We start from the raw sequence: 17,853 nt of genomic DNA on the forward strand, positions 1-17,853 counted from the left end.
CATGGTTATGACACTTAGTATGTGTTATAATATCTTCATCTGCCTGAGGATACTAAATCTGGTGAGGCTTCCTGATCAGTAGGAAGGATCACTTCTGTTATTTTAGGTGCTTAAAAATATGGAAATAAAGTAGTTCACACATTGACACAATTAAATGAGTTTTATTACCCCAACAACCTTTGTCAGATAGTAGTACTGGCAAAACAATGCCTGTTACAGTCTTATAGAAATGTTTTCTTCTATTTAAACTAAACCAGCAACTTACAGTAAAGGAAAACACCATCCTCCTAAAAGGGCAGCTGAATTTTGAAACATCTCAGTTTCTAACAGAGGTAAAACTAGAAGGAAGCTGGGTGGAAGACCCCAAGTTTTTCTTGGCTGCAACTTGTAGAGATTAATATAACAGAGTTCTCACAATATATGCCTAGTCTGCCACATGTGAGAGCATTTGGGTGGTCCAAATTTGGTGGTCTTCCATTTGAAGACACAAGGGAAACTATGGGGTTTATGTAAAATGCACTGTGATCTGGTGGCTGCTAGTGCTGGCCATCAAACTGCATGTCTCTGGCTCTGACAACAGCAATTTCTCAGGGAAAAAATGTAGGACTTACTACTCCCTATGCTTCCTCTATGTCCTTTTCTGTGGAAACACCAGGTGGCTTCTGGTGAGGATTTCCACAGATTGCAAAAGGTGAGCAACTCTAGGCCCACCTTTGCTTTGGAAGAAGTTTAACTAAGTGTTAATGTCTTAAGGATAAGGTCGCTATTATGACACTGACCTGAGGACACTTCGAATTCTGCAATGTCAACCACATCTAATGAGACCCCAGATTCTTAAAAGAAAATTATGAATAGAAGGCTGATTGTTGTGATTTAGGAATGGTACTGCCCAGTTCAATGCCCACCTGAGACTCTTCAAACTATGCACTACTCCATCTTGCTCCCTGGCTTTCCCCTTCTCCTCTCTGCAGCACTCTGGAGAGGAGAAAGGGAGGAACAAAAGGTGAAGACTAAACACTGAGAGAAGAAAAATTTTCCAGAAACAGAAATAAGTTAATAAAATATACAGTGACAATCACAGTACTAATGACAGATGTTACAAGGAGAGACATGCTTCACACAGAAAAAACTTCTGATAATAGAAAATTAATAAATCAGATGGCTTCCTCCACCATGTTTACTTGACTGACCTAGGACTCCTTCTTCCTGGAAGAAAGTCTCTTTCTCCCACTCCTGACAATGATATGAGCTGGTATAGAGTAACCTCTGGGTTCTGGCCATGCCCTTTATCAGCTACTGGAAAAATTAGCCCTCTCCTGGCCAGACCTGGGACTCTGATTAATAACTTTTTGTTTGCTGATTGTCTTGTCTTGCTTAGAAATATCTAGTCTACTTTGAGACTCAGTTGATGATGATACTGTTCTCTCACAGTTTCCAACTGCTGAATTGCAGTTTCTTCTGCATTTCCTTCTGAATGCTACATTCTGTCATAGGGTATAAGAGAATACTGCAGGAAAATAACTGAGCGGAGGGAAATATTGTAGATGATAACAAACTGAGTACATACTGTTGATGTCCTTACAGGAAGGGTTGCCATCCAGTACCACTTTGACAAGCTTGAGAGGTGGATTCATGTGAACTTCATGGAAGTCAGCTAGGGAAAGTATAAAATCCTGCACATGTGCTGGGACAATTTCTAATATCAGTGCAGACTGGAGTTGAATAGATTGAGAACAGTCCCACAGAGAAGGACTTGAGAATAATGGTGAATGAGAATTAAATATAAGCTGGCAATGTGCATTTGCAGCCCAGAAAAGCCAACTGTATCTTGAGTTGCAGAAAAATAAGTGTGACCAGTTGAAGGGAGGGTGTCACTGTGAGACTCCACCTGGAATACTTCATCCAGTCCTGGGATGTCCACTAGACACTAGTCCACTACAAGAAAGACATGAGCCTGCTGGAATGGCTTCAGGAAAGGACTGTGAAGATTTTCAGAGGTCTGGAACACCTCTATGAAGGAAAGCTGAGCCAGCTGGAAATGTTTAGACTGGAGAAAAGAAGGTTCTGTTGGCACTATATTGCCACCTTTCAACATATAAAGTGGATTTATGAGAAAGTTAGGGGGAGACTTTTTACCAGTGCCTGTACTGACAGGACAAGGGACAGTGGCCTCAAATAGAGTAGGTTTAGGTTGGAGTAAGAAATTTTTTATCATTAAGGTGCTGTGAAGTATGCCTGGAGAAATTGTACATAACTCATCATGGGAAGTATTCAGTCAGATGGACAGGGCTCTGTACTAGATGATTTTTGAAGTTCCTTCCAAATGAAACCATTCTGTAATTTTGTGATCATTCATGTAATACAACAACCAGGCTTTCCATAAAACATTCCTATCTTGTTATGTATTTAATGATTCCTCTGCTAACACATCAGCTATTTGACACATGCAAGTTTCTTCCAGTTGGATTTTATCACAGAATAACTTACAGTTTTTTTCAGGATATTGTATTTCAATTATGTTTCTAACCCTCCTTTTGCTGACAATTATGCAATGTTATAATTTGAAGAAACAAAAATCTTTGTTACTAAATGTAGCGTAGAATATTATAATGGCCTTTAAATTAAGCCAGCAGATATGACAAATCACAATAAAGAAAATAATGAAACACATGCACACATCCATTATATAATCAAAAGTGTGCAATGCAGGATACTAAAGACAGGATTCTTAATGTAATAAATTTAGTAGGAGTGATTGTTCCCAATGAAGAGGCCGTATAAAAGTTACTAAGATGTGTTTCAGTTGGCAGCAAATTTTCTACAGTGGCCAAGCCAAACACCAACTTATCTAGTTTCAGCTGAGGTCAAAAGGGATCTCATCATTAGAAGAAACAAGATATTTGAAAGTCTTTGTTGTCTTTGTTCAAACTCTCTCCAAAAACATTGCTGATTAAGGGGCATTATTGTCCCACAAAATGTTAGTGCTCACTGCTGAAAATACTTATTAATCTTACTCATCATCACAATAAGGAGCTTTTTTCTTTGCTTAACTGAGTATATTTTATTTTTTGCTTTTTCTATTTTTTTTTAAGCACACTGATTTGAATTATCTTACCCTCACAGGCTGCTTAAAAAACCTCAAAGTGCTCAATGTGAGTTTCAATAATTTGAAGTCAGTTCCTCCAGAACTGGGTGATTGTGAAAATCTAGAAAAACTGGATTTGTCTGGAAATATGGAAATAACAGAGCTCCCATTTGAAGTAAGATAACAATCTATATTTGTTTCCATCTTTTTTATTTGGCTTGAAATGTATTTTATCACAGTGTTCAAATCTTTTCTTAACAGATTAAATCACGTTCCTTGCAGTTTTTAATGTCTTTGGAGTAATATCATTGAAAATGTCTCAGAAGCACTTATACAGTCCAAGATACTTTGTTTTGGTTTTCGAGTGACTAATTTTTATTTGTAGATATTCTGATATGCGAAGGAGGACAGGATACTAAAGGAGATTTGGCTTTGGTAATAAGAAGAAGGCTCCAAAATGCTGTTTTCTGTAAAAATGAAGTGCATCTTGATAGTCAAATTCACATGCACACTTTGTTCCCAGTGTCTGTTTTCCTTTAAAAACTGTATGGAGAGTTCTATAAACAGAACAGCATTTTGCTAAAAGCACTGATATCTCTCTGAAAAGGATATTACATGTGAGGAATGGAATGAATGTATAATAGACTGAGAAAAGGACTCCCAGGCATGCATCAACATTATTTTTTTTCTGTTGGCTGCATAACTGTTCTCTGCCACAGCTGCTCTGAGACTTATTGTCAGGGAGAAATAAAATCATTGGCTGGTACCTAACCACACTTTTAGCTGTCATCTGTATTTCTCAGGTTCTTAATATCCCGATTTCTGGGGGGTGAGTAGAGGAATCTTTAGGAAAGTGTCAGGCTCTTCTTTACTGATTCCTACATTTTTTTTCTAAACATCTGTTACCGGTGATTCACAGTCAGTGTTGGAGTGGATTAAAGTTATGTAAGATTTGATTTAGCCGTGCTTATGTTCTCTTCTGAGGAAAATAATAGCAATTAATTTTCTCTGCTGACTTTTCATAGTAAAGTACTTTATGCAAAAGAATTGCTAAAAATATTGTGTGAATTAAACAGAAACAAAGAGTGAACCTTCATACTATGAACAGACACAAGAAAGAGATGCTAACAACAGAATAAGCATTGTAGGTCTCCTTTCTCCTGCCTCTTCTCCTTTGCAAAGGAACACCAGGGAACGAAACAGATAGAATTTAACTTGAAAAAGGAATAATAATTGAATCAGAAAATCACGTGTCCTGAATAGGCAAAGGAATTAAATAAAATTATCTTAGAACAGTGAATATATTCAAACCTGTGGGTCAGAAATTTACCCCAGCCACTGCTATTTTAAAATCACTGTTTTTCTGTCACTGTTAGTGACACGAAAAGATGAAGCAGGCAGCAGGAGGTAAAGCAGGAAAGCTCTCTACTTTATTTTTCTGACTCCATATATATACAGTTTTACCAACAGGCCAAGATTGGCTACACAGGTAGCCACCTCTTCGACCTCATTGGTGAGCATCACCACCAATCACATTTCTCCTCCCAGAGGAGAAGAATATAAACAAAGACAATTTTCTAAAAACATACATAGTTTACTTGAAGCTGTGTGAAAACAAAATGCAAACAGTGAAAAGCAGGCAAACTTGAGGCAACATTTTTCCAGTTGCTTAAAGAGATCTTGTAGTGAAACGATTTACTCACATTTATGTGTGATGGGTAGCCTTTGCATGTAAACCTACCTGTGCATGTAAGTCTTTCCAGGGCTAAGCCTGGGAGACTGATGTTTCTTTTGGAGATCTCAAAAATATTGTTTCCTTATAAAACTCTCCTATTCAATGAGATTGAAAGCCATAAAACTGAGTGTAGGTTACGGCCTAATGGTTCACTTAAAACCTACAGAAAGAAAAAATGGAATTGTGCAAATAACTTTATATAACAGTATGAACTGCAAGCAAAATCATAGTTAGTATGTACAAAAAGTCAAGAAGAAAAATATTAGCATTATCTATTGTGTTTCTCTGGAGGCTAAAGCTCAATTTATGTTTGTAGTGATCTGGGAGGTAGGCTACACAAACTCTTCTGATTTAGATTTTAAACTAAGTTTCTCAGAATTGGCATTTCAAGGGCAGCTTTGGAAGCTGAACATACAATTAAAGGAACATTTTTGTTGAATGGTGTGAAATGCTCCAAAGTGTTTGGCCTTTGGCATATAGACTATGGCTAATGCTGTTCAGACAAATTACATCAGTATCCTTGTTAACATAATAGGTGTCTAGTGTTGACTCTCAGACAAATGCTTAGAGTGATTAGTAGGCAATTATTTAATGAATTAAAATAATGAATTTATCTGAACAGTCTAGAAAGGGAAAGCAGAAACACAGTGTTGGGCTAGCTTTGGATAATAACCAAATGCCTACCTGTCTGATCACTTCATCTCCCTCTTCAGCATGAGATTGGGAGAAAACAGTGAGAAATCTCATGGTTCAAGATAAAAGACAGGGAGATTATATCTCATTTACTTTTGTAGGCAAAACAGACCGTACTTTGGGAAGATTGATTTAATATTTGTCAATATATGTTTCATTAATAAGAAACAAAGACACTAAAAAATCTTTCCTCCCCTCTCTCCCAAGGTCAACTTCAAGATTCCTCTTCTATCCCTCAGTAGTGCAGGGTGGCAAGGGAAGTTAAAGCCATCATGCAGTAAACCATGGTTTATAGCTGCTTCTCCTTCATCCTCACACTTTTATTCTCCCCTTGTGTAGGGTCCCCATGGGCTGAATTTTTTCAGGAATATCCATCTGCAGCAGCAAGACTCTCCCATAAGCTGTAGTGTGGAGATCTACTCCCCCATGCAGCACCTCAGCTTTCTCCTGCTTTGACTAGATATTCCCTCTGTTCTTTCTCACTCCTTTTATTTTCCTCATTTCTCTGGTGGACTTTTTCTTCTTTCTTCCATCAGCTTTTAGGGTGGTACCACACACCTTGCTAAGGAGCTTTGCTGTGTCCTATGCTTGGTCCACTGGAGCCATCTGGAATTGTTGGCATCCAATTGTGGTAGCCATTAGTGTCATCCTGCAGAGTGTCTTGCCTTGAACTCCCCACACTGCCAGCACCTTGTCATGGACAAACCATACAAGTATTTATGACCACAAGTTAGATTCTATCATTTATTGTCTAATACAATTGTTGGTAACATCCATTAATCTAGTGAAATGCTCCTAAAGGTTAGTCATGTCTCTCATGTGGAGCCAGTTCTGGGAATTGGAGGTTATAAGCAAGCAAACATGTGCAAGCTCTGTTTGGGTAGGAGAATGGCTTCCCTTTACATTAGGAAGAAAGAGAAAACTTGGCAACTAATAGAAAAAATAACATAGATTTGATAAAAAATGTTTCCTGTTTATCCTCTGTCAGGAAGTTAAATTTTTATTTGACTTTGAAATCCTTAAAAGTTTCTTCTGGGAAGATTAACGAGATTAAAGGAGTTCGTGAGAATAGCATCAGTGTTCTTCAGTGTAAACTTAGTCAAGTCAAAGTAACAAAGGCCAACTTCAGCTTCAGCCTGGTAGAAATTACTAAAGTCTAATTTTTTTTTTTTTTCTAATATAAAGTAATGCGCAGAGAGACACCCCATCCAAAACCATGACTTTGTTCTTGTCCAAATGCACCTCATGGAGTAGCTGTATCAGCCTATTGGGAACACATATGTCCAAGTGCCTGGACTTTCTCAGTATGTCTGTTTGGGTATGCTTTGGGACAGTTCCTTGTGGGGTGTGAGCTCTGCCATAGCATCAGGAGGAAAACACATTCCTCACTTGTCTGTTCATTTCTAGCAGAAAGCTCTTTCTCTCCTTGTAAAGACCACCTTCAACACTGTAAGTCATCTCACTACATCTTAAAATGAAGTGATCTGATGCTACATGAAAAAAATGGAGGATCTGTGCTCACATCTTTTCCTTTTTCAAGGCTTAGGCCTTCATACCATTCCATATTATGTCCAAGCAAGGGCAAACTCTTTCAATGTCTAGTTTTCAATTTTTTTTTTTAAATATTCTATTGTTGGATGTCTAACATGTTTAGATATTAAAAAGTTAGAGTTAAGTTCAATATTTCATTAGCAAAATTTGGCAGAGAAAGTTTGTGGATCTGCAGTGGAGTTCAAATCCACATTAGCCACATTTGCAAATTAAAAATGTCTTCCTCTGGACATGAGTGAAAATGTAAATTGAAATAAAATATAAATGTGCATAAAAGAAAAGTCAACCTTCATGACATTACAGCTTGTAACAGATATTTTTAGACCTCAGTAGCCAAGTTTAGCGGAGGAAGGTACACAGTGAAGCTTATGGCACAATCCTCCCTGATATGACACATATCTCGTAAGATTTTTAGGTGGAGAGGACTTTGTTCTTCTAGCTACGATGCTCAGGAGAGGCATGCCCTGTACCTTATCCAGGCCCCCTTCTTCCATAGTGTGAATAGACTGGATATATATTAGTACAATAGTATGATTATATTGGATAAATTACTAATATTATGTATTAGTAGTTACAGGGATAAGGAGATGGATGGATTTATTTCCAAATTTCTTGTATATTTTGCTTGTGAATTTAAGAATTAGTATGATGCTGGTATTTGTACTTTAACTGTTAGACAGAGTTCTTATCACTATCATCATTGTACAGGTTATGCAATAAATTTCTTCTTCCAGTTTCATATTGTTCATTCTTTTATGGTTGTGGGTACTTTGTTAGTTAAATAAATAATTGTTTCCACTTTTCTTCCAAATTTTTCCCCAGACCTATTGGGGGGCAGGAGCTGTTTGAGTCTGCTTCCCAGAGGGACCCCATTTGGAGGTTTTCTCCTGAATTTGCCCTAAACCAGGAGAGTGACCCAAAGGTCACTTCAACTCCCTCCATCCATACCATCTGGTACAGCACATGTTGTCAGTCACATGGCACGCAAGTCATTCCACAGTACCAGGAGCAAGACAGAAATGCTTGCAGTAGATATTCTGATACAGAAAACAAATTTAAAAGTCTTTTTTCAAAATTATTCTGCCTTGAACAGTGTTCAATACTACATCCGAGTAGTCCTAGAAAGTGATCAGAATTTTTTCTGTATCATCTGGGTACCACAAAGTGAAAGAATTAGAGACTGATTCATTTTCATGTCAATCCTGTATAACTGATCAAACTGAGAAATTAAAAGCAGCTTCATGGCTGCTTTAACATGCTGTGTTTTCAAAAGATCAAATTAAGTCTTGTTTTATATTTATGATGCATAGTTTCAGCTAAGTCTTAATATAAGCAAGCACAGACATGAAGACCTTTCAAAATCATAGAACTGTAGAATACTTTGGGTTGGAAAGGATCCCTAAAGATCATCTAGTGCACTCCCCCTGCCATGGGAAAGAACATCTTTAGCTAGAACAAGTTTCTCAATGCCCCATCCAATCTGACTTAGAATATTTCCAGGAATAGGATATCTACCATCTCTCTGGGGAATTTGGACCAGTGCTTCACCACCGTCATTATTAAAAATGCCTTCCTTATATCATCTAATTCTAAACTCTTGTAGTTTAAAAGGTCCTTGTCGAATCACAATAACCCCTACTAAAAACTGTCTCCACCTTTATTGGAAACTGAATATTTTAAATTCTTCTTATTAAAAACTGAAATGTCCCAGTGAGGTCTCCCTTGAAATCTTTTCTCTTCCAGGTTATACAATCCCAGCTGTCTCGGCTTGTCCTCACAGAGCAGGTTTTCCATTACTGGTTACTCTGATAATTTCTGCTCTCTTCTGGACTCACTCCCAGAGTTCCATGTCCTTCTTGTGAGAGAGCTAGATGCAGGGTTTCAGCTGAGGTCTCACCAGAGCAGAGCAGAAGGGCAGAATCCTCTCCCTGCCCTGCTGCCCACGCTGTTTTGGATGCAGCCCAGGACACGTTTGGCTTTCTGGGCTGGGAGTGCCCATGGCTGGGTCATGTTCAGCCTCTCAACCACCAAGTCCTTCTCCCCAGGGCTGCTCTCCATCTGTTCATTCTCCAGCTTGTGCTGGTACTGGGGTTGTCCTGACCCAGGTGAACACCATGCACTTGATCTTATTTAATCTCATGATGCTTACGTGGACCTAGTTCTTGAGTTAGTCCAAGTCCCTCTGGATGACATTGCATCCCTCTGGATGACAACACATGACATGACATGACATGACATGACATGACATGACGTGACATGACGTGACATGAATCATCATGTCATGTCACATCACTCAAGCAGGTCAACTGCACCATTCTGTGTCATCTGCAAGTTTGTTGAGGGTCCATTTGATCTCACTGCTTACATTATTGATGACTTACATGAAATTGAATAGCACTGTTCCAATACAGACCCATGAGGCACACCAGTTCTCACCAACTTCCACCCAGATATTGAGACATTGACCAGTATGCTGGGGTTGACACCATCCAGCCAATTCCTCATTTACTGACCACTCCAGCTATCAAATCCCTGCCTCTCCACCTCAGTGAGAAGTATGTTGTGGGGAATCATGTCAAAGCCTTTATATAAATCCAGGCAGATGACTTGTGTATCTCTTTCCTTATCTGTTGATGGAGCCATTCCACTGTAGAAGGCCACTAGGTTGAGCAGGCAGAACATTTCCTTGGTGAAGATCTGCTGGCTGTCCTGAATCACCTCCCAGTCTTCTGTGTGCCTTAGCATACTGTGTTTGGTTGCGTGGCTAGGTTTTGGTAGTGTGGGTGCTTCTATCAGAAGCTGCTAAAAACTTTCTCCAAGGCTGGCAGAGTCAGTGCCAAGGCTGGGCTGGTTAGAAATAGGGGCAATGCTTCAGTTATGTTTAAGAATGAAATAAAAGTTATTGTGCAGATGTAGTTGCAACCAGAGAAGAGTGGAGTGAGAACATGTGAGAGGAAACAGCTCTGCAGACACCGAGGTCAGTGCAGAATGAAGGGGAGGAGATGCTCCAGGCGCCAGAGCTGAGGTTCTGCTGCAGCCCCTGGTGCAGACCATGGGGAGGCATCTGCACCCCTGCAGCCCATGAAAGTCCACAGGGCTGCAAGAGATACACTTATAGTTTCACCCTGGCCTTCCTCACCCCACCCCTGTACAAATGGACTGCGTTCCTACAGTCCTCTTAGGTTACCTGTCCTTGCTTTTGCTATGCATTTGCCTCTTCCACGTTAGTTTGACCAACAGTTTCCTGCTTAGTCATTCCAGTCCCTTGTCATCCTTGACTGATCATTTACACCTGGGGATAGAAAGGTCTTGAGCACTATGGAAGGCATCCTTAGATATCTGCCAGCTTTGTTTTTCACCCTTGTCCCTGAAATAAGTTTCCCAATGGATTGCTATCAACTACGCCCTTGAAGAGCTGGAAGTTTGCATTCCTAAAGCTCAGGGTCCTGACTTTACTCTTCGACTGACTCATATCCTTCAGAACTATGAATTCCATCAGTGTATGATAACTGCACCCCAGACTGCTTCTAATTTTTATGTCACCAATTAGCTTACTTGCATTGATGATCTACAGGTCCAGGAATGCATCCCCTCTGGAAAGGCTTTCTGTGGTCACAGGAGTTACAACTAGTGCTGTTTCTCTGCTTTGGTTACCTGAAAAATATAATTATAAATAGTTGTCCCTTAAATTGTTTAATAATGCTAACAGCTATGACCCTAAAAACCCCCTGATGTGATCAGGGATTTATTAGGCACTAACACTAGTCACCAATGGTTTTCAAAGACAACAGTATCCAGAATAGACATAAATAACATTTTATATATTAATATGATTCTAATTGTTATTTTAAAACTGAAATTCAACAGCTGGAGAATTTTCAGTCTCTTCTGTCCTCTTGCTGTTTATCTGTCCAGTCCTCTTCATCGCAGCCACACATTTAGCAGGAAGAACAGAGGCACAAGCTCTTTGTGTGTGTGAGGAAGCTTCAAATAAGTCCCCATGGAGCATCTTCATGTAACTTCTTGTCTTTCTGATCAGTCACTGACATGCCTCAAAGCCATTACCTGGTAGATGGGACACCAGCCATCTCTATAGAAATGTAAATATGAGGTTGTTTTACTGTCATTCTACAAATCTATATTCTTTGAAACCTGCCTCACTTCATTATTATTAAGATTTTTTTTTAAATGTGTGTGACAATTATAGAAAAAAAAATGCAATCAAATGTACAGGACATTAATTTCCCAGAGGTTTCACTATCCAACAAGGCACCGGAAGAGCTCACCTGTAGGTCCTTCCTGCCTTATTAGATGGGACTATAAAGAATATGTTAAATCTTTACTTCTGTAAGATTTTTTCATAGGTTGCAAAGAAGCCATGCATCATATTTGTTAAAAATGGAATTGCAAGTTGCAAAGGAGTCATGTATAAGATTTGTTAAAACTGGCATTTTATTTGTGGGGTTTTTCAGGACTACAAAACAGAGAGATTAAAGATTAACTTGGTACTAGGAAGCCAACTTGTGGTAAATCTTTCATTTTAAATCACGTGGAAGTGTCCAGTTGACTGTAATTGGGCAAACATTTCTGTAAGTACATTTTTCAGTCTCAGAAGTGGTTTTCCAATTGCTTGGCTTGGTTGCATCTCCATTAGACATGATTTCATCTTGTCCTTCTTTGCTCAGGCTTATATTCTCTTCGAATTTGCTTAAAGCTCATGAAGAGTTGCTTTCCAATGCAGTTGGTCAAAGTGTCAATCTATGAAAAACAACAGCTGTGTTATGGAACTGGTATAAGATGGAATATCAAACATTAGCAGTAGGGGTGTGAAGCCTAAAAAAGCAGGTGCAAAGGTGTTAGGTGTCAGAAGAGATTCTCAGAGGTCTTACTGCTGCAGGCATTCTCATAAATGTTTTAATAGCTGAGGGGCTAAAGAAGGACACAGATCTGTGTTAGGAGATAGGATTATGCAGTTAGGCATGGGAAAATGTGTTAGTTGATCCCACTCTTGACATGGTGCTTCCAAAGCCTTCTAATTAATATAGCATCATTTTAAAACCACTTCACTATCAGAGTAAGTCAGCAGCTAATAATAACAGTTCACTTCACTGGAGATCTGACCTATCTTACCTCCATGCTGTGGTGCCAGTGACCTTTCCTTTACCTTTCGCATTAGTTCAGTAAAAGTTATATCACCTTTCACAGTCTAAAATGTTTTTGTGATAGGGAATGACAGACAAGTAGTTTTACAGCAATAAGGGAAGACTTAACAATGACCAAAGGGGTGTAATGTGAACATTAAAACATGGCTATATTATTACAAAAAACATTAATATAACTGTAAGAGAATTTAGTGGTAGGAAAGAGTATTTGGTACTGTTCCAGCTCTGCTTTCTCTCAAAATAGTTCCAAATCTGTTTGAAAGCAAAATAGGCTTTCAAAATTCTAATAATATATCCTCCATTCATCTGTGAGATAATGAGTCAGATTTTATATAGCTACTGAATAGAAACCGAGAGCAGAACAAATACTTAACACTATCAGACTTGCATGTTTTGTCTTGCAAAAAATTACTCTGGTGCCAACATACATGGATTGATGAGAATCAAAACAGAGGGAAGGGAGAGAAAAGAATGCTATTTATTTTTCCATAAAGAGCAGATAACTAGAGGTATTATTTATTCATTAAGAAGAATGGAGAGTATATTTGAAATTAATGTGTTTAATTTATTACCGAATATATTTCTATCAGCTGTTAACTAATTACAGGTAGTTACATGATTGATCAACTCTTTGCAGTTGTAAAAAACATTTGGTAAGGCTGACTGTAATTTTTATTCATCATCATTGATCAGCTGGAAAGATATGAAGACTGAGATACCCTGATGAGTTGAAAGTACCTATCATCCCAGGATTTTTTAATCTCATATAGAACTTAGGTCAAATCTCTGCCTTAGTTGTCCTAGACAAAAATGCATATAATCATACTCAATGTGAAGGGGAAGAGATGTCAAATTTGTGAGGGAATTCAAAGAAGGATATGTCTCAGTGGTTCCTTCTTTACTTATTAAAGAGATGCCAACTCACAAGCCTAGACTTCTGTCATTCTAAACTGCAGTACAAAGCAGTATGAGTTTAGGTTAAGAAATAATGGCTGGAAAGAACAAACACAAAAAATGGAGACAGCTCTTCACTTGCTGTTTAGACCATTCATCTAATTCACTATTTTGACTTGTCATAGAGCTGTTTACTATGGAGTTTAAAAGGAAATGTGTAATTTTATGACTAATAAAAGCAAACATTATAGAGGTCATGGGAAGGTCATTTGTAAAAACGAGATTTCCAGAATTCTTTTCTCTTTTACTTTTCAAAATCAACATTTTCTTTTTTCCCCCTCTTCTTATCTATTTTTAATTGACATGTGTTTTATTAGATTCCCCATCACCTGCATTACTGTAGCCACATCAAACTGTTTTTTTCTGGACTAATCTGAGGTGATACTGATAATCTTGGTTTGCCAAATTTCTATGACTCAAATTTTGAGATTCCACATGCCAGTTTACATGTGCAGTGTGGACGTTGGGTATGTGTGACCAGTGCTTGCCTGTGTGCAGTTTGCATGAAGAATGTGCAGAAGTATGTGAAAGGACTTCCTCTGACTGTGGTTACATGACACATGATTATATCGCTGCGTGACTGGGGAGTGTATGCATCACACACTGCTGCTGGGGGATAGCTGCTGCTGACTCCTAGCTTTAGTCATGTCAAATGCCATGTGGTCTTGAGGCTGTTATTTCATTTCATCTTGAAACACAGAATTGGTCAGTTGAAAATTATGTCTGAAGGGTGTGACAGTGGTGCAGAGGGGCTTCTAGTGTCTGGATCACATGTGGGCATACCATTTCAAGATTTGCTGTTCTTTTCTGCTTTTATGATTTCTCTTTGAATACACTCCTTTCAGTGGAGAGAAGTAGTTTAAGGAGACAACAGGCTACTTCAAACTTTCTTTAATATAGCTGAAATATATTTAATTCTCAGATATAAAGTGCTCTTTGAAATAGTGTTTAGAGGCAACAAAAAAGTTGTCAGGATGACCTAACGTGATGCTTCTGAACTGTAGAATGTTGGACTACATTAAAAAAAAAAAAAAAAAAAAAAAAAAAAAGAGAGAGAGAGAGAGAAAGTGAGGAGGTTCTAAAAATATAGATCGTCTTAAATCTCAATTTCATTGCCATAATTAAGGTCTCGATATACTTATATTTCATACCTGGGGTCGTCCTCAGGAGCTCAAGGCTGGAAATCAGGAAACCTGTGTCATACTTTCTCTGATGTACTTTTTCACCTTAATAAGTGACTTCCTGCCACTGTGTTTCTGTTCACTTTTCCCCATTTGCTTGTAGTGACTATTAATGGTATGGAAACAGTGTATCTGAGAACTCTCACTATGTTTTTTTTACAGCATTGCAGCACAGAGATTAATTTACAGTTTTTTGCACTCTGGTAATGATAATATCAGTATGGTAATAAGCTCTAAATTGCAGATCTGCTTTACAAAAAATTAAATGTTTTGGCATTTGAAATCTCAATAAGCAGTATTATTCTACAAGAACACTGGTGAGGTGTTTGCGCTGTATTCTGAGGTTGAAAAGATTTGAACTGTGGTTCTTTGGACTGTGACATAGAATTAGAGGTTTTCATTATTTGTGTAAATGTCAGTTTCATCAGAATTCTGCAAAGTTATTAAAAACATGTTGTTGTAAATTCTAGAATCTAATTGTGTAGAAGTTTCATTTTATCAAGAGACGCAATAGTTTTTGGTTATGTTGCTCTTGTGAGAAACATTGTGAAGGAAAAATACATCACGAATTACTAATTTCTCATTCAATTGTTCTAATCTTTACAGCTTTTCCTACTCTTGATTTAGGTCCTTTGGAACTACTGCAAACCAAAAACTTAAAGAAAATAGCAAAGTATTTCCATTCTCTTATTATCTATTGTTCATCTCCAAATCCCATATATTACTATAATTTACCTAGAGAAAAATTGGTAATTATGGCGTTTTGTGTATAGTATTGCTTTAGTTACTGGGAAGTAATATGGGATTAATTATTTTATATCAAATTACATATATATCCAATTCTTTATTTGCTTTTTCACCACTAATGCCTAGTGAGCACATGACTTTCACAGAGTGACTTTTTTCATTTTTCCATCTTTTCCCAGGTTTCAGTCGGTTTAAGAAATGTTCTTGCATTAGCTTGTACTTCTCAGTATTAGGTTTTATTTGCAGTTGTGAAAAATCTTGACAGTTTCAGACGCATGCTGTTAATAATAAATGTTACTCCTATGTGTTTGCTCAGCAGTCATACTTTCTTTTGTTATATTCATGTTCTTATATGCTTAAAGCATTATATAGATATTTGTAAAATGTCATGATCACAGAAAATATTATCAGATATTGCATAGGATATACATAAATATGTCAAAGCTTTTTTTATTATTAGAAAATTACCGGGGCTATATATGCCTCTAGCAGCAATATGTAGCTAAACAAAGATAAGTAGCTTGGAAGCAATCTGAAGGGAATTGAGTAATAAAATATCTGTTAGTAAGCTACTTATATTGATATAGGGCATAGAAATAAAAGTGTAAAATGTATCTGAGCTTATACTGTTTCAGTACCATGAAACCTGATTCTATACAATTTATCTTCTGAACAGCCATGCTGGGACAGGCTAGATGACTGAATTTGTTACCCATTTTTTCCTTGTTGTTTAAGAGACACAGGACAATATTTAGCAATGCAAGGAGCTTATGGAACAAGCCTTCAGCTGCATTTGTGCCTATATCTTCCTGACGTACTCTGATCCAATGGAAGAGCTCTTGATATAATTTAGACCTAGCAGATTCCCTGCAATACAAGAGCCTCTTGGCTACACTGAAGATCTGACTGGATATATTCTATGTAGGCAGGTGCTTTTTTTTTTTTTTTTAAAGAAGATTTCAGCAAATGTATAATGGGAAAAAAAAAATCAACCAATCAGCCAACCAACAAAAAAACCCAAGGAAAAGACAATTTCTAGACTTTCTAGTCAAAAGAAGATAATGTTTTTAGGCTTGCTATGTTATCATCCCTACCAAAGATTACATGGCTGAGTTGTATTACTAGAAGTCTGCTCACCAGAACCTGTGCCACATCTCTGTAAATTTCACATTAGCGGAATTCTACCTCTGAAATCATCTCTAAAGTCCAGCTTAATTTCAAGCTTTCTAAAGGATGTAAATAGATAAGAATTCATTTTTATTTTGATCAGACACCTAACAAAGAACAACATGATTCTATGGATGCCCTAAGGTTACCTGGACACAGGTTGGACAGAGTATGGCAAAATAGCACTGAAGCACTAAGAACTGCAAGAATTCACAGTCTCATGCTCTTAATTTCACCAACAAGTTATTAGAAAGTAGCTGGATATCTATTTGTACAAAAAACTGCTCACTGTACACACAATGGGTGTGCCATTCCTTAGCTTTCTTGTCCAAGTCAGGAAAAAACATCTTGTATACCTGATTATTTTACTAATATTAGCTTGATTTTCAGTTTGTTTGTTTTGCATATTAGTGTCAAAGCAATACATAAATCTTCCCAGAAATACTATTATAAAATAGGGAGAATAGATTCCTTTGGGAGGAGATATAGTCAAATTTTTTTCCTGTTAGTTTTTGTCATTAACTGAAAGAAAGTACATAAAAAACCCATGTGTGTCTTGCAGCATTATAAGAAAGGAAGTAATAGGAGGGAGAGAAAATTTGCTGTAATCCTGTCAAGCCACAAAGCAGTGACCTGTTTTGCTAAATTGTTTACAGTGTTCTCAGTTTTAGGTTTGTGTACTATCTGTGTCATACACATGTATATGGAGTCTGTGTGTATGGAAAGTCTGTGGAGTTAAAAAAAAAATATAATTGATATTTTACAACAATATGCTAGACTACATACCCAATTCCAGACCAGCTATATCACAGTGTACAAAGTAGTTTTATTGCCAGTGTGAATTTTACAAATCTGGGGACACTCTTTCTGAAACTCCTGCTTCAAGAAAAGACAAATCCAGATCCAAGTTGCAGGGTTCTCCTACTGTTAGACAATTATTCACAACTTCTGTAGTTCTCAGTACCACAAATGGCAGGAATCTGGTGCATTTTGGAGAAGTTACTCTGTGCCACGACAAAAAGAATTTCCACCATTTCTGTTTGCAAAGCAAAAAAATATAGAGGTGCTTATTCTTGGTATCATAAAGGTGGCTCACAAATTGCAAATCTGACCTCTGCTGCTGAAATAGAAGTGTGGGTTTTCTTGCCATAACATTTTGTCTTCCACTTAATTTATTAGCAAGCTGATTTCTGGCTGACATTTAATGAATCTTTTTTCCAAGCTAATCAGGCTGTCTCTGCTTGACCTGATGTAGAATGCAGATTGTTGTTATTGCACAGTCCCAGTGCAATAACAATAGGTGAAAAAATTTCATCATCGACCATCAAAATGGTGTGGTTGTAACAAATTAGAACTAAAGAGCCAAATTCTTAGTTTTATTTTTTATAATTTTCTCCCACAATTTTCCTAATTATTTATTTTGCACCTGTCAATATTGCATCATTACTTGGTTCTCTTCTACTGATATTATCTCTTTAAACATCCTTGATAATATTTTCCTATGAAGTGAATGGTTACTATTTTATCAGTGTAAAACAAAATCGCCAATGTCTTGTAATTCTTTATTTGAGCTGTTAT

The 17,853-nt window shown here is 37.5% G+C and overlaps 1 protein-coding gene across 2 annotated transcripts in view; it reads left to right on the forward strand.

Moving 5' to 3' along the window:
* Positions 1-17,853, forward strand: part of LRRC2 (leucine rich repeat containing 2) — a 74,158-nt gene that overhangs the window by 44,276 nt on the left and 12,029 nt on the right. For both annotated transcript variants that reach the window (XM_066338682.1, XM_066338681.1), the window contains exon 5: positions 3,124-3,260. In XM_066338682.1, the coding sequence (XP_066194779.1) occupies positions 3,124-3,260 (137 nt within the window). The remainder of the gene's footprint in view (positions 1-3,123; positions 3,261-17,853) is intronic.

The sequence above is a fragment of the Sylvia atricapilla genome, chromosome Z (assembly GCF_009819655.1).
Source record: "Sylvia atricapilla isolate bSylAtr1 chromosome Z, bSylAtr1.pri, whole genome shotgun sequence".
NCBI classification, from domain to species: Eukaryota; Metazoa; Chordata; class Aves; order Passeriformes; family Sylviidae; genus Sylvia; species Sylvia atricapilla.